Source organism: Podarcis gaigeae, assembly GCF_964106915.1.
Source record: "Podarcis gaigeae genome assembly, chromosome: 2".
NCBI classification, from domain to species: Eukaryota; Metazoa; Chordata; class Lepidosauria; order Squamata; family Lacertidae; genus Podarcis; species Podarcis gaigeae.
In genome coordinates this window covers 24,826,149-24,850,498 of record NC_139679.1, presented here as the reverse complement: position 1 = coordinate 24,850,498, position 24,350 = coordinate 24,826,149, and the positions used below count along the sequence as shown (strand labels likewise).

The 24,350-nt window shown below is 41.6% G+C and overlaps 1 protein-coding gene across 6 annotated transcripts in view; it reads left to right on the top strand.

Annotated features, from left to right (window-relative positions):
• Nucleotides 1–13,997, top strand: part of PRKCA (protein kinase C alpha) — a 191,878-nt gene extending 177,881 nt beyond the window's left edge. For 2 of the 6 annotated variants that reach the window (XR_014561333.1, XR_014561335.1), the window contains 3 exons: nucleotides 2,600–2,740; nucleotides 6,740–11,483; nucleotides 11,527–13,997. Coding sequence is in view for 2 of the 6 variants with exons in the window: in XM_083727536.1 (XP_083583662.1) it covers nucleotides 2,600–2,740; nucleotides 6,740–6,904 (306 nt within the window). In the remaining 4 variants the exon portion in view is untranslated. Of the gene's footprint in view, nucleotides 1–1,733; nucleotides 2,741–6,739 lie in introns of all 6 variants that reach the window. The other 4 variants (XR_014561332.1, XR_014561334.1, XM_083727536.1 and 1 more) reach the window with 2 other exon arrangements.
• Nucleotides 13,998–24,350: the final 10,353 nt, after the last annotated feature.

Sequence of the window (24,350 nt, the reverse complement as noted above, 5' to 3'; positions counted from 1 at the left end):
GCCTCAACCTGGTTGCCCTCTAAATGTTCTGACCTACACATGTGGAAGTCCTTTGTGGGGCACCAGGTTTGGGAAGCTTGCTTTAGGAGGAGGGAGTTGCTTGTTGTATTTCTCTCTGTTTTCAGGATGATGATGATGATACCACTGATATTATTACTAAATATTTTATTAAGCTCTGTTAATAAAAAACAAAACAAAAAATCATTGGGTCCTTTGGTTGTTCACTAGACACTTCTGAACCAAAACTTCCTTGTTTTATTAATACAGAAAGAATTTTGTGTTTGAATTGTTTACTTGCATTCTTGAGTATTCTGAAGGCTTCTTCGCTCATAGAAGGCTGCCTTCCTCCATAGGAGAAAATGGTCACATCTTTCTTTGTATTTAAGTTTCTCTTCTGTCCACCCTTGAAATTAATTTCCAGTTGTGCAGCCACAAAAGGTCACTGCCCTAGGACCTTATGGTAAAGGGTGCGTAAGAAATCTAACAAAGGAGCTTCATTTATTGCTCACCTGCACCGCTAGGTGGCATATGCATTGTGTCTTGCAAATTGAGCAGACACCTCCCACAGCAATATCTGCTTAAACTCATGCTTTTAGGAGGGCATACTGTCCATAAATTAAGGGGGGGTGAGAAACAGCTTATTTACTCCCCGATGCAGAAATCTTTTCTGAAACAGATGGATTTTCCTTCTTCTTCCTAGCAATTCAACCTGATCCATCAGCAGGAGAGCAGTTATGCACCTGTTCCTAACAGAGGAGTTTATTTCACTGTAGAGTAGGGGGAACATATACAGTACTTGTGATAAGAAACCATTTCTGGAGCCAGCTGCTCCTCAAACAAATGCTTTAGATGTGCTCTGGTTATTTTATATCCAGAAACAAGCGTGACATTCCCTTAGATCTCTGGTGCTCAACCTGCACAGTCCTTCTTTCCATTTTGTAATTGTGACAAAGTGATAATCTGCATTTGGCTTGTGTCCAAAGATTCAGAAACTCTGCAATTAACAGTGCAGTCCTAAGCATGCATATTAAGAAGTCCTATGTAGCTTTGGTAAGTGAGCTTAAAGGTAAAGGTAGCCCTGACTGTTAAGTCCAGTCGTGAATAACTCTGGGGTTGCAGTGCTCATCTCACTTTACTGCCCAAGGGAGCCAGCATTTGTCTGCAGACAGTTTTTCCGGGTCATGTGGCCAGCATGACTAAGCCGCTTCTGGTGAAACCAGAAGGTTGGCAGGACCTGGGATCAAACAACGGGGGCACACCCCGTCATGGGGATTTGAACCGCCGACCTTCTGATCGGCAAGCCCTAGGCTCAGTGGTTTACACCACAGCACCACCTGTGTCCCAGTGGGCTTAGGATTCCCCTATAAGACACTTTAAGTGTTACAGAAAAACAGGTCTGTTTTTTATTGACTTTAGGGGTCTTAATAAGGAGATGCTGCAGAAGTGAATGGAGACATTAATCTACCCTGCCCTCTTCCTCTCTTAAGTACCCAAGGTTGCATACAGATAAGCAAAGAATACAAAGGAAACATTTAAAAACCACACAAAATTAGACCTAATTGACACATTCCTATATTGTATATAAGTTGCCATCTTGTTAAAAACGTTGCAGCCTTGAAAGTGACTTCTCCATGTGGGTTTGTTTGTTTTTTTGCTGTCTGTTTCAAAGTTTGAATTGTTTTGATTTCTGCTTATTCTAACTCCGCATTTATTCATGTTGAACACATAACTAGAGATGAACATTAAAGAAATCGCTGAGGTGTTGAAGCCGGTAGACAGACCACAGAATTCATTGAAACCGTACTCCCTGCAACTATCCATTTGCCCTCCTTTTTAAGAGAGCCATTCAAGTTACAAATATAAAGGCTTTCTCCTTTTCCAAGATCATGCTTCCTCCACGCAGATGGTATTGATCAGATAAGTAGAAAATATACAAACAAAAAAAGAGGCATACTTGTTGCCACTGGGTTAAATCGCTTAGTGGCCTGGTTTGCATGTCATGCTATGCCAAACTCTGGCTTAATGCGAGCTTGTGGACTCCCAGGATAGAGATTGTGGCTGCTTTGTGTCACCCTGGTCATTTTCCTGCCAAGCCAATGGTTTGGCTTAGCATGTTGTCGAACCATGGCTCTAACAACAAGGTATAATGAAGACTTGCTCTTGGTTTTACATCTCTTGGCTTGTCCAGGAGCTGAGGTTCAGGTGACATGCTAAGCCATGGCGTGACCTAGCTTGGTTTGGTGCAGCAGCAAAATGTCCAAGGAGGAGCAAAGAGGCCACAATCTTCTCCCAACAAGCCAGTATTTGGCTTAACATGATGCATGAGCCAGGCCAATGGGATGGCTAGAGTGTGCCCAAAAGATAAAGGGTAAATTGCATTTCTTACAGTTTCAGCATAATGGAATTTATCAAGTTTAACTGGCTTTTTTTTTTAAAAAAAAAAAGGACGACAAAGTAAAGGCTGTTTCCAGAGATAAAAACATGACCAGGTTTGCAACAATTAAAGGACATTTTCAAATATCCTATTCCCAGGCACAGCTCTACTTTGTTGCTCCCATTCTGGAAACCTCTCTTCATCAGTTTTGTGCTTGATTTCCAGCTAATGACTAAACATCCTGGAAAGCGTCTTGGCTGTGGGCCTGAGGGGGAGAGAGACATCCGAGAGCATGCCTTCTTCAGGAGAATTGACTGGGAGAGGCTGGAAAACCGAGAGATCCAGCCTCCCTTCAAACCTAAAGTGGTAAGTGACACAAACAAACACTTCCTTTCCCCAATGAACTGTTTCTGGAGTTGTTGTTTTTTAAAAAAGAAATATTTAAAACTTGTTTTGTTTTTCATAATTTAAGTACACAGACTACAAAAAGAAAAACATTGAGCTTCTTTAAATACACATTTTCAATCCAAATTATCTCAATGATCATAACAAGTATGCTGAAATATGCTCAGGTTTGAAACAGCAAAGAGAACAATAGAATAACTCAAGTAGCCTTTGCAGCATTCAATAAAACAGAAGCCAGAAATGGGACTACATCATTCTAAGATTAAACATCAAGCACATTAGCCCTTACACTTTTGAGCATGGAGTGAGAATATACTCACATCATTCAATGGAGTAGGCAGGTACCCTGTAATCTGTTTTTATATCAGCCACCTGTTTTTAACACTTAAAACTAAAGTAGCAGCTGAAGTTGATAGATACAATTGGATCCAGTCACTGTAAAGTGTGTGAAGCATGTCAGTTTCAATGGTAGTTCAGTGGAGTGACAGTCTTATACAGTCTGCATTTTTCTCTTTTTTCCTTTCCCATGCTCTTATACTTTTGCCCTTCCGGCTTATCGCTTCTTCACTTCTCTGAGTAAGAATCCCAATCTGGAATACCTGTGGTTTTTTTAATTCCATGTGTGCCTGGAAGTTTGATACTAATAATCATAATAAGCAGCAGCATATCACAAAGTAGGGTAGTGCTGGTTTTTCACCTCATGGGAATTCATCAGAGTTTCATTAATATTTCTTGAATTTTGTATTTCATTTCCTTTTTCACAAAAAAAACCAACCACCACCCAAAACTTTGGCTCTCAATGTCAGTTGAAATAACAGTAATACTTTTTAATGTGTTTGGTAATGCTTGCTATGCATACTTAGATAATGGAAAGCTGTTTTTCAGCTTTGGTGTGGGCAGCCGAAGGCTTTGAAATGCTTCATAGTTTATGAACATTACATTTGATGGAACAATTAATTGCAGTCACATGCTGCTTAGTACAGAATAAACTGGGGACCTGGAAAAAGTTTTCTCTAAAATGTCTATTTTTGGTTTGTGGGCTGGAATGCCACCAAAAGACCCACCAAGCTAAAGGCCTTTGTGATTGTCACAGCGTTGCTTGGTTTAAAAACAAAACAAAACAAAAAAAAACCCACAGCAAAAGGGTAAGAGTGTATCATTTGAAACACTTTCCCATTTATAGCAAACCAGACATTAAGGTGGTGCATGTTGGCAGAATAGTGACAGACTAATGACAAATCCCACTGTAGGGCAATTATGAGTCATAGCCATGGCCACATAATGTTGAGATTTTAAAGAATGTAATATAGAACTTGTGCCTCTCTAATAGCAGTGTGAGCATTTGAGCTTCAGGATGCTGCAGCAAAAACCGAGGTTAAATACATGGGAGGGGGCTGAGCAGCTAGCGGGACATTATTACTCGTGCTATTCTACAGTTTAGCTGCTGCAGATGAAATGGGAGTTCCTTGACTAATTATTGCTCCCAGTCCTGTTAGGCATACATCTACAGAAGCAGGCTCCTGCACACATGCTAACTGCACACTGCTAACTGAATTATGAGCCTTTAGATATTATCTACACATTTCCTCCCCAAATCTTCCCCCTCACTGGTTAGGCAGGATCACGTGAGCAAAAGGCCCTTACTGGAGGAGGAGTCATCTCAAGCTCTCCAGTTCAGAAGGTCAAGCAAGAAAGAGGATAGCTCAGTTGGTTAGAGCAGGGTTTTGATAAGACCAAGGTTGCAGGTTTGATCCCTGTGTGGGACAGCTGCATATTTCTGCATTGCAAGGGGGTTGGACTAGATTATTCTCAGAGTCACTTCCAATTCTATGATTCCATGTATATTTCTATGTATACTTCTGGCTCACAGGACTAGAGTCATAGTACACCAGTCAACAGTTGGTTATGAGGTGGTGTGGGGAGATGAATTTATTCCTCTACCTGAGTCCTTGATAAATGCTATTGTCAGTTATCTGACCAAGGAGTTACATGTGCACAATTCCAGACTATGTTTCTCTGGCTCAAGAGTTATGATTGTGATAATTATTTTTAAAACTTCACGACCATCAGATATCTATGTCTGTATGTGTGAGATTTTTTTCTGGCCGTCTGTACCGTATATTTGAGGCATGTTCCTCAAGCCTTCTTAGTTAGTTCATTGCAGAAATGATCATACATTATATTCTGTTGTAGGACTATTTTATATGTAGCTCAGATAATCTGAAATAAGCAAGAATCCGGGTAGCTAATATATTAGTCCTAAATTAAATTGTAAAGGTAAAGGGACCCCCTGACCATTAGGTCCAGTCGTTACCGACTCTGGGGTTGCGGCGCTCATCTCACTTTATTGGCCGAGAGAGCCGGCATACAGCTTCCGGGTCATGTGGCCAGCATGACTAAGCTGCTTCTGGCGAACCAGAGCAGCACACAGAAACGCCGTTTACCTTCCCGCCAGAGTGGTACCTATTTATCTACTTGCACTTTGACATGCTTTTGAACTGCTAGGTTGGCAGGAGCTGGGACCGAGCAATGGGAGCTCACCCCATCATGGGGATTCGAACCGCTGACCTTCTGATCGGCAAGTCCTAGGCTCTGTGGTTTAACCCACAGCGCCACCCACATTCCTAATTAAATTGTAGCATGTATTAAAACTTCTGCCTTTTACTCGAGAGCAGTCAGTTAGGAGCTTGTGTGAAGTACATATATTGGACATTGTGGTAATTGCAATAGCATTTCATGATTTTTAAGAGGAAAATTCCAAATCAAATGTTTCCGAAGTACAATACATTTAATTCAATATTAAATAACGAGAATACCATAGTTGAGTTTGCCCATTCAGTTCTCTTCTAATGTTGTGGACTACAGCTCCGATCACTCTTGACAAGTAGCCATGCTAGCTGGGGCTGATAGGAGTTGTAGTCCAAAACATTTGAAGAGCACCCTGTTGGCTACTCCTGATCCAGCAACTCAATCTTTTTTTTTAGTGCAACTGTTGGAAGTGTTTTCCTATGGCTGTTGTCTGATGGAATATGCCAGTGACAAAATTGCCTGCCACGTCCCTTTCAAAAGCTGTTTGTGGCATTTGGAAACCGCCCCCCCCCCATTTCCCTTGGTTTTTCATCTTTATTTTACAGCTGTCTAGAGTCTGAGTACATACATCCTTCAAGAAAGAAAGAAAAGAATACTTAACATTAAAACTCGTGCAGCTCTCCTTTTCAATTATAACAACAATAGACTGGGTTGTAAACTAGCTTTCAGGGGGAATCAGTACAAAAAACAAAAAATTCATAAGCTGCCCTGACCACTCCTAGATTCTCATGAACAAATGCTCATGTAATATCCGAATTATTACAGATTATTCAACTGGAATGAGCACTAAAGTGCTGCTCATGCAAAGTGCCACCACAACAACTGGAATCCTTGCTTTGTTTCATTTCATGTATTATATTTCTACGCTACTTTTTGTTCACACCAATTACAAAGCACTACGGCACTCATAACCCACAAGGCAGTATTAACAACATTAACAAACTAACAGTCAAAAACAAACTAAGTACCACTTAATTAATACTGTTGAATAGCTTTATTATTACTTACTTCACTTGAATGCACTAAGATAGTTGGAACTGTTTGTATGGAACAAAACAATATGCGTACTGCGCTTCATTCATCGCTTGTGTCGAAAAGAAATGGTACAAATTAGCGAGGTCCAGTGCAATTAGCACACTTTCAGAACACTGTAGTGCCTTTGTGGGGAACCTTTGGCCCTTCATATGTTGCTGAACTTCAACTCTCATCAGCCCCAGCCAGTGTGGCCCCAGGCATGGCGGGACTTGGAGTCTAGCAACATCTGGAGGGCCACAGCTTCTCCATACCTGGTACAATGTTTTAAATTACTTCAGAACTTACAGCAAGATTCTCTTTTTCTGACTGATTTTTTTCGTTCTTCCCACCTTACAGTGCGGCAAGGGTGCCGAAAACTTCGACAAGTTCTTTACCAGAGGACAGCCAGTGTTAACACCGCCTGATCAGCTGGTCATTTCTAACATAGACCAAGCAGATTTCGAAGGGTTCTCCTATGTCAACCCACAGTTTGTACATCCCCTGTTGCAGAGCTCAGTATGAAAACGATAGACGCGAAGAAGCCACACAGTGGGAAATTGCCCTTAGCCCTGGAGTTTTTAGACCTTTGCCTTGTTGATTCCATTTGGGTCTGAAAATTGTAGGGGTAAGAAGCAGGGGAAGATGCCAAGGTTTACAGCAAAGATCGTGTGGTCTCAGGAGATCACCACATACTACCCATTGTATTCATCTAGGAATCACTGCTGCTTTTAGGTTAATCTTACGAAGCTAGCCTTTGTCATTTTTTTTTATATAACTTCTGTTGTTTCCCATTGTACCCTGCACCTCTGGGATTCTTTCCTTTCAGGGGGTTAATTAAGAGTATCATGTAGACTTGGGGGGGGGGGTAATCATAATAAGCAAATCTGAATTATTGCATGTAGAACCCTATGGGACCAGGTCTTTCTTTGGTCTGCTTGGTGTCACATGACAGGATGAATGGCTGGGTAATAGGCCCGGAAATGTAAAATAATTGAAACAGAGAGAAAACAAGAGCAGAGTGGGGGGAAATGCTTCAATGTTAAAAATTGAGCATGTATACCTATTACAGCAAACAAATGAACAAATCAGATCCATGAGATCTTTGTAAAATCATTTGATCAAAGTAGCGGCAAACGTATGAAAATATGAAATGGAAAAGATAAGATACGTAAGATTACTATTAACTGAACCTATGATGAACTATCTCAAAGGTAAAACTGCATCATGCTGATAATGTGTATTAACTTTAATCTCCATGAGATTACACTGTGATCCAGGGTGCCATTTGTACTGCTTAATTTACGCCACTACTCAATGTTTATCATTAAGCCAAGTTCTAATACTGTGTTCTAAAAATTGTTTCTTAGCTCGGCTCTGAGACAAACCTGCAAAGCCCCAAGTCCCCAGTTTATACTTATTTATTTAGCAAACTGCATGGTAGGAAGGTGTTTGTACAGTGAATTAACAGAAATGTAGAATTCAGAGTCAGTCCCTGCTTTTCCCAATAAAAGTAAGGTTTTTAAAAATTTAAAGCTTAGGGTGGAATTCAACATTGTGTTAGGATTAAAGTTCCGTCCGTAAAAGCATTTCAGCTTGCCAGACAGAACGATCACCCTCTCTTCTCCCCACGGGCTGTTCTGGGGGGATCTCTAGGCACAAGGAGAAGTCCTTGCACAGGACTTCTGCAGATGGGGCTCATTAGATGAATCCCTTCCCTCAGTATTTTACATGGTTTAAGAGCCCTGGAGCCACAGAAAAACAAAACGAGAATTGAAAAGCAGCTGAAGATGTTGTCTTTGGCTGCAGTTGTCCTGGCTGAAGACGTTGAATACATTTTTGCATATGCATCATGCAATGGATTTTGCATGTTTAATAATAAGCATTAAGTGAATCTATATTACGGATGATTGTTATCAAGTATGAAGAAGATATATACATTTTTTATAAGACACAGCTGTGCTATCTTTGTGAAGGTTATTGTTCTGAATGACTCTTTATTTAGATTTAGCTTAATGTTTTATTATTACTAGTTTTGGAGGTGTGTTTTTTTTTTAGGTTCTGCATAACGTGGATAGTTTAGGGAAATCTATGCCTTGTTCTTACGTAGGCCTAATGCTAAATTATAACAGCCACCTGCAGCTTTTCTGCAAGGCTCTGACCACCATCAAAAAACTTTTAACCACTGCCTTCTGAGCCCCCAGGCTGCTGAACAAAAATTCTGTTGGTGCATGTAGATAATTTCTCTACCCTCCTCACCCAAGGTTTCCCTTTGCACCAAATCCCTAAAAGACATTTTGATTGCTGGCAGTTTTAAGAGCAGCTTTCATGTGTATGGGAAAAGAGGACTGGAACAGAAAAAAATGAAAAGAACTGACTGCATGCTCAGAACATGTTCATATCCTCTTTGAGACATGGTTGAAGTTGAGTGGCTATTACACATCAATTAGATTTTCAAAACAGGAAAATAATAATAGGCCATTGCTATAATTGATAGATGCTTCCTCTAGAGTTCTAGCCCCCATGTTTTAAATTGCGTAAGCTCTCCCCACCTTATTTTTTTATTATTATTAGAATATGTTGATTTTAAAAATCAGTTTTGTATTTGATTTGCACTTTCGACATGCGGTATGGTACACTCCTCTCCATTGGTTAACATTCCCCCTTTTAATATTTGCAAACCTAGATGCTGAATATGCACTCCAGTGCCAGAATCTTGTCATGCCTTTTCCTTCATGGAGGGTGATGCGCCTGCTGTTTTGGCCGCACGAATGTGCTTCCTAGAAATGGGATGAGTTCCACAAGATTACTGTGAAGGAAAGAGAGGTCTCCACTTTTATGAAACTGTTACATAGTACACTATAGCTCCGAACAGTGCCAAAATATTTCATCTCTCCTCTTCTTGAAAGCACTTGCTGAACGGCCCCACTATTCTCTGAAGGTACCTTAACACAGAGTGTTTTACCTTCATGTGTGCTCACTGGTGTAGAGGCACCTATGCCAACACACAAAGCATACTAGTGGCCCCAGGGTCACGTGTGTGCATGTGGAACATCACATAAGCATGCCACTTGAAATCTGCAGCAAATTATCAATACTGTGAATAAGAGGCATATGAACTTTATACTATAAAAATAGTATAACAATGAAAAATGTGGTCAGTGTGGGTGGACTACCTTTACGCATAAAAGTATCAAAGCTATCAGACATTGGTACCTTTACTTTACCTTAAAGGTGTTCTGAGCTGAATTCTGGCACCATATCTCCTTCACATTTGCCTCTTTTTCTAAACAGTTGTCACAGTTTGAGAGAAAATTAAGCATATTTTATCATAATTGGGCAGATAATTTTTAATTCCCAGACTTAACGCTTAGTGGTTTATCTATAATTGGCACAGCCTAGCTAGCAAAATTAAACTTTCATTTGATAAAGAAACAAACGCTAGCGTTCCACTTACTTGATATGTTTTTGCCACTGGGGCGAGGGAACACAATATATTTGGTGATGACACTTTTGGGACTATATTGTGGCTCAAAATCTGCCCATCAGCATGCTGAGAAGGGAACGTTATTTTAGGACATGTTCTTTTCCCATGAAATCCCCACTTTCTGCAGCCACGGACACAGACAGGGGATTGCAATATATACGTTGAGTGTGCATGGATTGCAATAACGTGGAGGTGGTGGTGCAATTTATAGAGCAACAAACAAGAAGACTTGTATCTGCCCTGAGGAGCTTACAGTCTAAAAAGCAAGATGCAAGACTGCTTTGCCCCCATTGGGAAAGGAGGCCTAGCTCCACGGTAGAGCCCATGTTTTTCTTGTGCAAAGTACCAGTTCAATTCCTGACATCTCCCGTTTAAAAAGATAAGGGAGGGGTGTTGTAAAAGGCCTCTTCCTGCCCTTAGACTATGAAGAACTGCTGCCATTCATAGGTGATAGCACTGGGGTAAATAGACCAATAGTCTAACCAGGTATATGACGCTACCCTATGTTCCTTTGGCTCTGAGTGCTAGATAATGTGGAGTTGAACTGAGCAAAGGAATGCTTCTAAAATTATCACCCAACGAAAGCCAGTGGAATAATGGCAAATAGATGGTAACAACAGGAACTTGTATTTATAGCACATATATGGAAAAGTGTGATACTGAGCAGTAACCGGCCCTGACTAGGTTTTGTTTCCGGGCCCTGTGTCTCAGCTGTTCAGTGTGCATACAGCTGCTTAAAACGCAGGTGGAGCATTGCACTACAAAGTACAATAATTTGCTTTTCCTTCCTTTCCCAGCAGACAAACATACCAGCACTTTCATAAGCTGTTTCAATTGCTCTGGAATTTGCCTGTTCAATAGCAGACAGTAGTCTCTGTTCTTGCTCTTTTGAAATCTCAGCATTGGTCTAATGCGGTATATGCTCAGTGCTTTTAAGCCATTAGTTACCTTTTACATAACTGGGGAAATCACCAGTTACAGAAACACAGAGGCTCCCCCCCCCTTTTTTTTGTATAGCAAAATGGCAGGCGTTAAGAGTGTGCCGCAAGGGTTTAACAGCGAAGTATTTGGCGACTGTTATTTTTTTTTTTAGCACAAAGCAAGCTAGTTTCCCCTAGAATCTCCGAGAGCAGGTATTCTTAACCAGGACCAGCTGTAGACACTTGTGCATCTGATACAGAATATTAAAATGGCACAAGCCTCTACACACCAGCTCCTACAACAGTTCATCCATGATAGCTGGACTTCTATTTCTAATAGTGGAAATAAATGCATGCTCAAGAAGCCACGGTCCTCTGAAAGTCAACATTTCATTTTACGCAGACTTAATGAACACCGGAGACAAAGATTATTTAATCGTCTGTGGAATTAAAAGCAATTCTTATTGGCCCGGGGGGGGGGGGTTAAGGTTGCATATGAAAATTTTAGCAAGTCTAGTATCCACAGAACAGAGTTCTTTCCCGACTTTTTTTTGCAATAGGAGACAAATGGAGGACAAAAAGGATCTTCTAGGAATATGAAGCTGAAGGTTGCATTATTTTATTTTTATTTTTGTATATTCAGGACACAACCCCACCTTTTTTGCATCCTTCCCATCACATTAGCAGCATCCTGTAAGTTGAAAGCTGTGCTCACAGGACCAACTGAATTGGGCCCTCAGTGCATATTGGTTCACGGTTATCAAAATACAAGCGATTCCCTCGTGGCCAAATTCAACATAGTGTGGGAAATGTATTTATAGTGTTCAGTTTATAATGTTTATGCCCATTAAGGAATTTGGTAGGTTTTTTTAAAAAAAATCATGTGATTTGTTATCTTTGTTGTCTAGGCCATTAGAATGTAATGGTTGTCGCTTTTATTTCAGTTTTTAATCTGTTTGCATCTGTAAAAATGTGTCAAATATTAAGAATTTGGTTGTAGCAAGGTTTGGTTCAAAGGAAAAAAAATGTTTACTTGCAAGACAACAAAATGGTTAAACCTCACATCTTTGCCAACAAAATGTATCTGAAATATTTAAATTAAATTGGGAATGATTTAGCACTGATAATTACATATCACTTCATATCATCAGCTGATAACTGTGCCAGTGAGAGCTGGCATCTATACAGCCTTATAGTGAATCTGTAAGCATGCAGCAAAGTTTATAAGAAAATCTGGGGAGGGGAGTATTGTTATAATGTTGTCATAGTTGTACCACAGGTCTGGGATCTAGGAACAGTGGGCTTCTTTCTCAGCTCTACCGATGACTCCCTTGGTGGCCTTTGGCATGGTACTAAACCTCTCTGCCTCAGTTTCCCCATCTGTAAAATGGGGACAATAATACTACTTACGTCCCTCGCAGGCTGCTGTGAGAGCTCTTTAGTTGTTGTTCCTGGTACACTTTTAATATGAAATATATATATTAAAAGTATTATACTTTTTATTAAGGAATCCATTTGTTCAATTTACATGGTTTGCTGAAAAAACCAATGCTATTTATACTTTTTATACAACTGTAATAGTACGGGGGGGGGATTACTGAACTTATCCTAATCAATGTCTTACGGGGGTATGGAATACAACTTCGCTCTTGCCAGGCAATGTCCTATATAGTACTATCAAGTGCTGCTTTTGCAAAAAAACCAAAAAAAACCATGTAGATGGTTTTCCTATTGAAGAGATTCAAATCACTGATTACTGTAGAATGAAATGTTAAGGAAATTTGACACCATATTTTCAGTGTACCCCAAAGCACCAGAAAATAAAATAAGTTATCCTTATGAAGGCAACCAATCCCATCAGCAAAAAATCTATTTTCGTTGTTAATTCGGTTTGACTGAGGCTTGCTGGCCTTGACTGCTACAACTATTTGTAGAAGAGAGATTTGATCTTTATTGGTGGGTGCCATGAAGAAATGGATGCCAGAAAGAAATAAAAAAGGTTTCAGATCATGCAGCAGGCCACAGTCTGATTCCATCGGATACATCTTATGTACCACATCGGACATTCAAAGCTCACAAATTCCACTGGGAATTTCTCCTATGCAAACCCCATTGAAACCTATGTGTGGGATTTTCACACAAGCGCATTGGGCAAGATTGGGCAAAGCACTTGAGTCCATCACCCCCACCCATTTTCCAGCAAAGGTTAAAAATTCATCTCTCCAATGTCCTTGAGGTGCTCCCTAGATTTTCAGTGCAATGCACATCTTGCCCCTGAGCTTTCCCATTCATTGCCAAGCAGCCCCATAGCTCTCTGTCCTATTAACGTGAATTGGGAGGCCCTTGAAGGAGAGGAGCCTATCTCTGTGCCATGCAAGTACCTTACAGGTACATCAGTACCAAGCAAAAATGGCTGGGCCAGGATGGATGGATTTTTAACCAACCCATAATTAATTTCGTCAGAGTCATTGATGGTGTGTGCTTATCTGCGTGCTATGCAGGGTTTCAGGCCTAGGGTTTAAATGGTTCTTTTCTTTGGTATGATACTATAGCTGATCTCCAAGTAAGTAATACCCAAAGTGAACCCCTTTAAATCAGTGGGAAAGTCTATTTATTTCAGAGGGTCTGCTCTATTACTTAGCTGGAAGATCACTGCCTAAACTGTTTCATGGAAATAACGTAAGAGCTGTTCCTTTCTTTTTGTTATTTATATGAATGCAAGCCAGTCTTAACATAAAATGTGATTTCATTGTTATTTTATTTTATTTGCTTAATGTAAAGCCTACAAATATGCAGGTCACACACTACAGTCAGGTTGCAGCCCTGGAATGTGTCAACACGGGACCTTATAACATCATGGTATTTGCTATGTTAACCCTTATCTTTTCTTTTGACAAAGGATAGAATCAATAAAAGTTACCTTGTATGTATGATACCACTTTTAAGGCTCAACATTTATATTATGGACAGAAGGGAACCTTTTCTAATTATTTAATGACGATAAGGTACTGTAGGGATAATGGGAGAAGCCATTCGTTTGCAGGGGGAAATCTAAAAAAAAAAGCAGGCAAGATTAATGTACAAATTGTTGCATTTCTTCCCCACACCCCTTAATATTAATATTTAATCTTTGTTTGCATGACATTTTCTTTTGTTAAATATTAATGGTAGTTTGAAAGCAAGTGAATATGAATAAAGATACTGATAATTATTTTGTGGAGGAGTGTCTTCCTTACACTGCAAGTTTTTTACTTGTTAAGAGTTTGAATGTATTGCTTTTTATCCCTGATGGTACTCCAGTTGAAGTACAGTTCTTACAGTTCGCGGTGTGAACTGCCTTTCCTTTCTTTAATATATTTTTTTCTTTATTCCCCCCCCCCCTAAAAACTAGGTGCGCCCTATGGTCCGGTGCACCCTATGGAGCGAAAAATATGGTAGCTGCATTTTTGCTGCCATTACTTCAAAAGAGCAATCATCATTTGATTGTGCCTGGTTTATTAGTAGTAGTATTTGATTGTGCCTTTGAAGGACATTAACCTTAAGAACCAGGGGTGAAGAACCTGTAGCTCTCCAGATGTTGCTGGAGTCCAGCTCACATCATCCCAGACTAATAGCTATGTCAGCTGAGGCTGGTGGGAGTTGTAGTCCAACACCATCTCAAAGGCCACAAGTTCCCCCACAATAATGCATCCTTGAAGTTTGAGAACTACTCTTGCTTGCCTGAGTGGGTGATGGACTGGGGTGTGCATGGGAAAGTAGAGATTTCTGGCTTTTGCATGGCTGGAATGGTATCTACTGGATAAATGCTTGCTGGGGGGCCCACTTAATGCCTCTGGCCCTGCCTTCCACTGGTATGCAGTCCACCCTCGGGCTGAAAAGAGTCCCCCACCCCCTATCTAAAGCAGCATTTGGGCTGTGTGTAAGGGCTAACAACTAGCGTTTTTTCACTTCACACATTACTTAGCATTTCCGGGTTCTGGAGGCATTGAAATGACATTCTGAAATACTTCTAAGGCACAGCTCATTGTTGAAACAAACCAGAGAGCAATTTATGTCTGCTGTTTTTCTTTTGTTATCATTTCATTCTTGTCCGCCGCTGCTCCCCCCCTCCAGTTCTTCAGCTGCCTAATTACTTCCATTGCAGACGAATTCTTTACCTGTGATTGTTAACAGTCATTTGCAAAATTGCCACCAAAGCGAAAAGGGGGCTTCTCTTAAGTTATTGCTAAAACCTGAGAAGCACATGACTGAGTTTTAAGAAAGAAAAGAAAGCCATTTTTAGCACCATCTCTGCATATTTAAATTGTTCTGCCTGACAAAACCCGCAAAGAGTTGTGTGCGCTTCAGAGAGCAGATTGATTTTGTGCTTTAAATGTGGGCAAGGCTTGGCAGGAATGAACTCTGTGAACCGTTGGACTGGCAAAGCTGTAATCTCGCAACACATGAAAGATGTTTCCCACTATATGCAGTATTTCTAGAGATATATAGATAGACACACACACACACACACACACACACTGCATTGCTAATGTGGTCCATTTTTATGTACAGCTTCTAGTACAGGTCTGGGCACCTCTTGTGACAGTTACATAAAAGGGAGATGTAGAAGAAGCCATGCTTGGAAAAACTACCTCCTTACCCTGGTGGGAGTGGCTGTAGGTTTCCTCCTCAATACACAGGAACCACTGCATACACAAGAACCCTGCCAGGTCTCTAATTCAACAGTTGCCTCCTGTGCTCTTTTATCGAAGGCCAGAGTTTTTCTTCTCTTGCACACAACTTGCACGCACACAACTTGCACGCACAACTTGCACAATAAACAATAACATAAACTATTCTAAGAAGCAGCTGTCTGTTCCCACCTCCCCTTTAATAGGCAACCAAAGTACATCACGTTTGTGTTTCTTGCAAAACTCAAGGTGGCCAGTGCATATATGTTGCCTTGTTTTCGCTCTATGCTGCAGGAGTGTGCTGCGAATTGGGTCAAAGCTATCCAGTAAATTTCACAGCAGACAATTTGAATCAGGTGTCCTGTGCTGGTTGTCACATAGGAGATTCTATAAGAACAAAGAGAATGTACAAGCAGAGCTTCATCTTAACATGGTTGTTCGTTTGTTTTTAAATCTACTTTCCTTGTCTAAAAGCCCTCTTCCCCCTTTGCACCTTTGTGAAAAGTATCATATAACTTTGACATTCAATTTTCACATCTACTCCATTCCAAACCACTGCCACTTAATTTTTTTTTCTGCTCTCACTGAGAAAACCTAGGGTACATTTTCACTCAACTTCCTCCATGGCACCTGCTTGGGTTGAAAATTTGCTTTTGTTTCACATTGGAAATGACTATGGACACAATTTATCCCCTCCTGTGCTTTAGCTGTGATTCAGTATCCAAAGGTGTAATAATACACCAAGCCCTCTGCACCTCTGACTAGTTGCAGCACTAACTAGTTATTTGTAACAGAGCTGGACCATAAAGAAGGCTGGTCGCCGAAGAATTGATGCTTTTGAATTATGGTGCTGGAGGAGACTCTTGAGAGTCCCATGGACTGCAAGAAGATCAAACCTTTTCATTCTTAAGGAAATCAGCCCTGAGTGCTCACTGGAAGGACAGATCCTGAAGCTGAGACTCCAATATTTTGGCCATCTCATGAGAAGAGAAGACTCCCTGGAAAAGACCCTGATGTTGGGAAAGATGGAGGGCACAAGGAGAAGGGGACGACAGAGGACAAGATGGTTGGACAGTGTTCTTGAAGGTACCAGCATGAGTTTGACAAACTGTGGGAGGCAGTGGAAGACAGGAGTGCCTGGCGTGCTCTGGTCCATGGGGTCACGAAGAGTCGGACACGACTAAACAACAGAAGTTCACAGAAGAACTAAAATTTCTGCAAGGCACCCGGGTAAAATCACTTTGCTCTAATCCACACTATGAGTTCCTCTAACCATGACAATTCTTTTCAAATGTTGCTCAGTTCCTCTCTGTAACCATGTCAGCAGAATGCAGAAAAGGAAATAAGCTGATAGAACATAAATATCTCATACTCGCAAAGCAGGCACCTGCTCTAGCAGAAGGGGAGAGTCACAGCGCTGCTGGAATTTCAGGTCAGATGGAGCTCATTAGAAATCGGTTGCTGAAATACCCTGGTGGATTAAATCCTCCTCGAGGGAACAGTTAGTGCTTTTAGACTGAGGTGCATGCAGAGGGATTGTTATTTTGGACCTTGGCTTATGTAGAAGACAAACTGTCAGATCCATAAACAGATATATGAAAACTCTTAATAGTCATGTTGACCTGACACTCTCATCAAGCAAATGTCAGCCGCATTTATAAAAAATAATTGTAAATGGCCAATACAAAATATATCCTTCAGAACCCCCAGAACAGTAGCCTGGGAGCAATTCCATGTCCATGGCAGGACCACACACTTGTGACACAAATCTCACAAGGAATATAAATAAACGCAACTAAAGGCACCTAATGATATTTACCATGTGGTAGTGGTAAAGAAGGGATATTATTTCTCTGCCACCATTGCATTCTCAGTGTCGAACCAGCATCCCAGTCACTGAGAGGAAGTTCTTCATTACTGTGTTGATAACTATATTAGACATGATCCCTCTATTCGACCGGCTAAAATAAATTAACTTCAGCAAATACTTTTATAGGACCTCAACAGTGTACATTTAGGTTGCTTATATTTTATATTTTTATATTTTATTTCCAATGCAAAATTATAACAAAAATTACAAACATTGAATCCAAAATAATACTGTACAAAAAAGAAAGAAAAACAGAACACAAAAAAGAAAACAAAAAACAAAAGAAAAAGAACACATCTACAAATAAAACCATATTTTATCATATTTCATCATTCTAATCTAGTCATTACAGTGATACCTCGGGTTACACACACTTCAGGTTACAGACTTCGCTAACCCAGAAAGTTCAGGTTAAGAACTTTGCTTCAGGATGAGAACAGAAATTGTGCTCCGGCTGCGTGGCAGCAGCAGCAGGAGGCCCCATTAGCTAAAGTGGTGCTTCAGGTTAAGAACAGTTTCAGGTTAAGAACGGACCTCCAGAACGAATTAAGTACTTAACCCGAGGTACCACTGTACATACATGTACACATATTGACTTCCTTCCTTTGTTCTAAGACCTCAATTTTTTTACTTTTACTAAGTTGTTGTGTCTAATGTAGATTACTTCTATCTTTATACTTTTTGATATAAAATATAAATATAAAAAAGAAATAAAAGTACAGTTAGGTTGTTTAAATCCCACTGAAGTCAGTGCAATGTAAGCAACCTAACTGAGTTCAGGCTTTACAGTCTATGACTCTTAATCTGAAGTTAATTTATGAGCAATTTATTTTTAGGATTGGGCAGCTTTCCTGAGACACGCTCCTCTGCTGTTCACCATTCCTCATATTTTTGCAATCTTAGAAATAATACCATATTCTAGGAAAAGTCTTGTGTGCCAGAGGATTTTGTGCTTCCACACACCTGTGACACCAACCTGATTTCAGAATGCAAAACTGGTGGCTTAGAGGTGTTTTCAGCCCACTTCTCTTCTCACAGCCAGCAAAAATGAAGAAGAAAAGAACTTCTTGCTACTGTGAGGGAATGTCATGAAGCGAGCCAACCAACCACAATATGTTTTGATTCCAGCCTGTGGGCAACATTTCACAGAGTCTGATAATATTTATTTGTTAAAACTATTTATATACTGCCTATAATACAATATAAAGGTGGTTTAAACGAAGCAAAAACGTAAAATCTCTTAAAATACAACAGCAATAAAATAAAATGTGTACTGACAATGCTCCTTGGTTTAGCAAAACCTTATGACAAATGGCTGGCAATCAACAGCCAGCAAAAGCCTCAGCATAAACAGGTAAGTTATCCTATTTTTCCTAACACTTGTACCCCAATATCCTGGAATGTTTTTACAATTTCAGATCTTTTAATTGGGAGTGGGTGGGTTGGGTATCCTTCCAATCCTCGCTGAGAGAAATGAAGTTACAGGGAACCAGGTAGAGGGCCTTCTCGGTAGTGGCACCCACCCTGAGGGACACCCTCCCCTCAGATGTCAAGGAGATTAGTAACTTTGTTGTTGTTTAGTCGTTTAGTCATGTCCAACTCTTCGTGACCCCATGGACCAGAGCATGCCAGGCACTCCTGTCTTCCACTGCTTCTCACAGTTTGGTCAGACTCATGTTTGTAGCTTCGAGAACATGTCCAACCATCTCGTCCTCTGTCGTCCCCTTCTCCTTGTGCCCTCGATCTTTCCCAACATCAGGGTCTTTTCCAGGGAGTCTTCTCATGAGGTGGCCAAAGTACTGGAGCCTCAGCTTCACAATCTGTCCTTCCAGTGAGCACTCAGGGCCAATTTCCTTAAGAATGGATGCGTTTGATCTTCTTGCAGTCCATGGGACTCTCAAGAGTCTCCTCCAGCACCATAATTCAAAAACATCAATTCTTCGGCGATCAGCCTTCTTTATGGTCCAGCTCTCACTTCCATACATCACTACTGGGAAAACCATGGCTTTAACTATATGGACCTTTGTTGGCAGGGTGATGTCTCTGCTTTTTAAGATGCTGTCTAAGTTTGCCATCGCCTTTCTCCCAAGGAGCAGGCGTCTTTTAATTTTGTGACTGCTGTCACCATCTGCAGTGATCATGGAGCCCAAGAAAATAAAATCTCTCACTGCCTCCATTTCTTCCCCTTCTATTTGCCAGGAGGTGATGGGACCAGTGGCCATGATCTTTGTTTTTTTGATGTTGAGCTTCAGACCATATTTTGTGCTCTCCTCTTTCACCCTCATTAAAAGGTTCTTTAATTCCTCCTCACTTTCTGCCATCAAGGTTGTGTCATCTGCATATCTGAGGTTGTTGATTTTTCTTCCGGCGATCTTAATTCCGGCTTGGGATTCATCCAGCCCAGCCTTTCGCATGATGAATTCTGCATATAAGTTAAATAAGCAGGGTAACTATACAACCTTTAGAAGACATCTGAAGGCATCCCTGCATAGGGAAGCCACCCAGAGTGGCTGGGGCAACCTGGTCAGATAGGCAGGGTACAAATTATTATTATTATTATTATTATTATTATTATTATTATTATTATTATTACTACTACTACTACTACTACCAACAGGACCACTATCCTGTTGTAATTCTGATCACACTTCTAATTTTGTTAGGTACATTCTACAATGAGCAATGTTTGTACCCTTCATCATCCGCATCTGTGAAATCTGGCCTTTCCTGTTTCTGCCAGCAGCTATGAATAATGTTCCATTTATCTTTTGGATCTTGATATTGGAATAATTTCAATCAGTAATTGGTGTGTGTGTGTGAATGTGTGTCCTACAATGGCCATGTCCAATATCTCCCTCTTTCCCTCTCTCTCCCTTTTTGATAGAGCCATGTCTGGAAGCATTCTTCCATTAATCACTGATGTAGCAACCCTGCTTTTTCCTTGTGAGGGAGGGGGTGAATTATCATTTACTATTTTTAAAAAACGGTCCTCCAGTTTCTTGCCATAATTGGCTGCAAAGTACAGTACTTCAAAACCCCACCTTGTTTGCCTAACTAAATTGGTGCAGGTGCCACCAGCCCAGAGAGCTTTTCAGCCACCGATTGCTATGGCAACCCTTCGTTTCAGCTGTTGCCTTTGCCAGGAGCACAGCTATTTATCTCCCCCTAAAGAAAAAGAGGCATGAAGTGTATTGAACTCTCCGTTTACCGTGGGATGTAGCTCAGGTCTAAATTGGGAACAGCCTGCATCTCAGGAAGGCTGTCTCGCTGCCCATGTTCAAAGGACGATGAGCTCCATAGTGGTTCATCAACTGAACAGTGCCACCTTAACTGCTGTGGGAATAATACTGTAAATATCTAGGCATCCGTGTGTGTGTGTGTGTGTGTGTGTGTGTGTGTGTGTGTGTGTGTGTGTTTGTGTGTGTGCTTTCTTGTTGTCCCTGCTTCTTTAAACATCAGCCTGAAGCTCAAATAAAACGTGGCATGCAACCATGGGTGATAGTTTCCTTGCAGAGCAAGGGAAGTCACCTCTGATGGGGGCAGTTGGAAGCAGAGGAGACAACACTCAGGTCTTATGCTGCTCCACAATGTACTCTCTTGCCCACACCCCTTGGGATTTCAAATAAGCACGTGCTGTGGGGAATTTCAGCTGGAAGATTTGGAATGGAGAAATGGCACAAAGGGAAAGCCTGCATGCGCACGCACTTTTTGACATGCAGAAGTGACTTTGTTTAATTTCTATACCAGCCTTCATCCAAGGATCACAGGGCTATTTAGAACATGGGTAGGCAAACTAAGGCCCAGGGGCCGGATCCAGCCCAATCGCCTTCTCAATCCGGCCCGCGGACGGTCCAGAATTCAGCGTGTTTTTACATGAGTAGAATGTGCCCTTTTATTTAAAATGCATCTCTGGGTTATTTGTGGGGCCTGCCTGGTGTTTTTACATGAGTAGAATGTGTGCTTTTATTTAAAATGCATCTCTGCTTTATTTGTGGGGCATAGGAATTCATTCATTTGCCCCCCCAATTTAGTCCGGCCCCCCACAAGGTCTGAGGGACAGTGGACCGGCCCCCTGTTGAAAAGGTTTGCTGACCCCTGGTTTAGAATATAAAAAACACAAAAATGCATACCATAGAAACAAAAAGAACCCCAATTACCCCAGTTTAAAAGGATATTGAATGTTTAATTAGCCAAAGGCCTGGGAGAAGAGGAATATTTTTGTCTTGGGCTTAAAGAGATATAACGAAGGCGCCAGACAAGCTTTCCTGAGGAGAGCTTTCCATAAGTGGGAAGCCGCCATAGAAAAGGCCCGTTCTCATGTTGCCACTCGCTGGACCTCTTGCAGAGACAGCACTTGAGGAAGGGCCTCAGGTGATGAAGGCAAGGGCTGGCTCAGTTTATATGGGGAGAGGCAGACTTTGAGGTGTTGAGGTCCTGAGCTGTTTCAGGCTTTATAGGTCAAATCAGCACTTTGAACTGGACCTGGAAACTAATTGGCAGCCAATGCAGTTGGGCCAGGATGTTCAAACCATCTTTTCCTGGTGAGCAACCTGAAGTTTCTAAACCATCAGAGGCAGCCCCACATATAAAACATTGCAGTAATCTAACTTAGAAGTTATCAAAGCATAGGTGACAAAAGTTAGGCTATCCATGTCCAGATAGGGGCACTTGCTGTCAACACGTCTCTGAGTCAAGCAGGCTTCTGTCAGTCACAGAAATAGGACCAGTAAGGAAGTGCCAATTCTATAGGGATGCCATTAACAGATATGGTGGGCAGGATATTTCTCAACCTATAGCAGGAGACTTCGGAGAGCATAGCCCAAGGGGCCTTGAAAAACCACCTGGACCTCCTTTTTTTTAACAACTTGTTTTCCTTTGCTTATAGGGCGGCTTTCCCTTTAAAAGTTGGCCTAAATTTGCATCTACGCCCATATACAGTGGTACCTCTGGTTACATACGCTTCAGGTTACATACACTTCAGGTTACAAACTCTGCTAACCCAGAAATAGTGCTTCAGGTTAAGAACTTTGCTTCAGGATGAGAACAAAAATCGTGTGGCGGTGGTGCGGCAGCAGCGGGAGGCCCCATTAGCTAAAGTGGTGCTTCAGGTTAAGAACAGACCTCCGGTACGTATTAAGCACTTAACCTGAGGTACCACTGTATTAGCATATGCACATTTATGTCACGGTCCTGTGCCCTGAGTGTTTTAGGGTCTAGCAAAGCTCCTGGGCTGCCAGCTAGCTTCACCACACCAACGTAGAAGAAGGAAAAGCTTTCCCCCCCCGTCTCTATCTTGTGGCTTCCTTCTCAATAGAAGATAAAGCTTGAGGTATTATGGAAAGGACCCCTCAAGACGATGAGGGTCAAGGTATTATGGATGCTTCAGATTTGCACCAGCACAGGAAACTCTGAGTGGCCTTGGTATTTCACCTCCATCAAAGCAAAATTGCAACTTGGTTCCAAATAGATGCTAGCTGCCAGGTACTTATAGATGCCACCTCCTCACACAGCTGTCTAAAATTAGGCAATTTCCGGAAATGCTGAGGCACCAACCCTTAATTTAGCATGCTGGTGCCTTTGTTATGAGAGTGAAGCACAGGAGAGTGAAAAGTGTTCTATTTTAACAGGGCATAGTATGACTTCCTGTCACACGTTGGCCTTTGTTATCTTTGTGACTCAGGCCCAAACCAGATGTGATGGCTGCAGGCCCATCTCTGTAAATGCAGGTTTGTCTCCGTTACGTATAAAGCAAAGGGCATGAGCTCAATTTATATGTGTAAAAGGCTGTGCATGGTTATGAAGTGCAAGGCCACCCCACAATTCACTTCCCTGTAGTCTCTCCATCCAAGCACTTCCCTCACAACCAGGACACCTTTGTGAGAAGGTACCGTGTGGGCTGTGGGTTAAACCACAGAGCCTAGGATTTGCCAATCAGAAGGTTGGCGGTTCGAATCCCCGCAACGAGGTGAGCTCCCGTTGCTTGGTCCCTGCTCCTGCCAACCTAGCAGTTCGAAAGCACAAAGTGCAAGTAGATAAAGAGGTACTGCTCTGGTGGGAAGGTAAACAGCATTTCCGTGCGCTGCTCTGGTTCACCAGAAGCGGCTTAGTCATGCTGGCCACATGATCTGGAAGCTGTACGCCGGCTCCCTCGGCCAGTAAAGCAAGATGAGCGCCGCAACCCCAGAGTCGTCCACGACTGGACCTAATGGTCAGGGGTCCCTTTACCTTTACCGTGTGGGCAAAGAGAAGGTTCAGAACCTCTGAGGCTCAAGTCCCTTTTGTCCTTGAAACAGGACCTTCCACCTTTTCATCTGATGTGAATGAGCCTTGCTTTTTCCTTGGCCAATTAAATAAATGCTCATTTATTAACTATATAAGTTCTGGTTGGTTAACCCATTAACCTGCCCATTAAATTTGCATCTGAGTAACAACAATGGGTGGTGTCCAAAAAAATACAAAAAAAAATCCATTAGCAGAAGGACTGCTGTCTGCACAACAGAACTCCCCCTCCTTCTCCTTTGACCTGAGGGGTCCCACAACCTCCTGGAGCAGATTTGGGCAGGGTGCAGAGCCACAAAGAGAATAGATAAGAGCGTAGCTGTCAACTTTCCCCCTTTTTTAAAGGGAAATTCCCTTATTCCGAATAGGATTCCTCACAAGAAAAGGGAAAAGTTGACAGCTATGGACAAGAGGATGTTCCATTGCATGGAAATCCTTGAGCTAATGGAACCCACCTGATATTTCTGAGACAAGGCACCTATTTGATTAAACATTTCCCCTAAATAAGAATGGGTGAGGTATATGCAGCCTGTCAACAAAATAAGGCCCACCAGATTCCCTAATTTGTCCTGTGAAGCAATTTCCCCAGCCACACCTACCTCCCAGTCCCCTGTGCTCACTCCTATGCTCAGCTGTGAGACTGGTAAAGCCATGACTTTGGCCCTCTAGATGTGGCTGAACTACAACTCCCATCAGCCCTTGCAATCACGGCCATTGGCCAGGGATGATGGGAAATCAACAACAC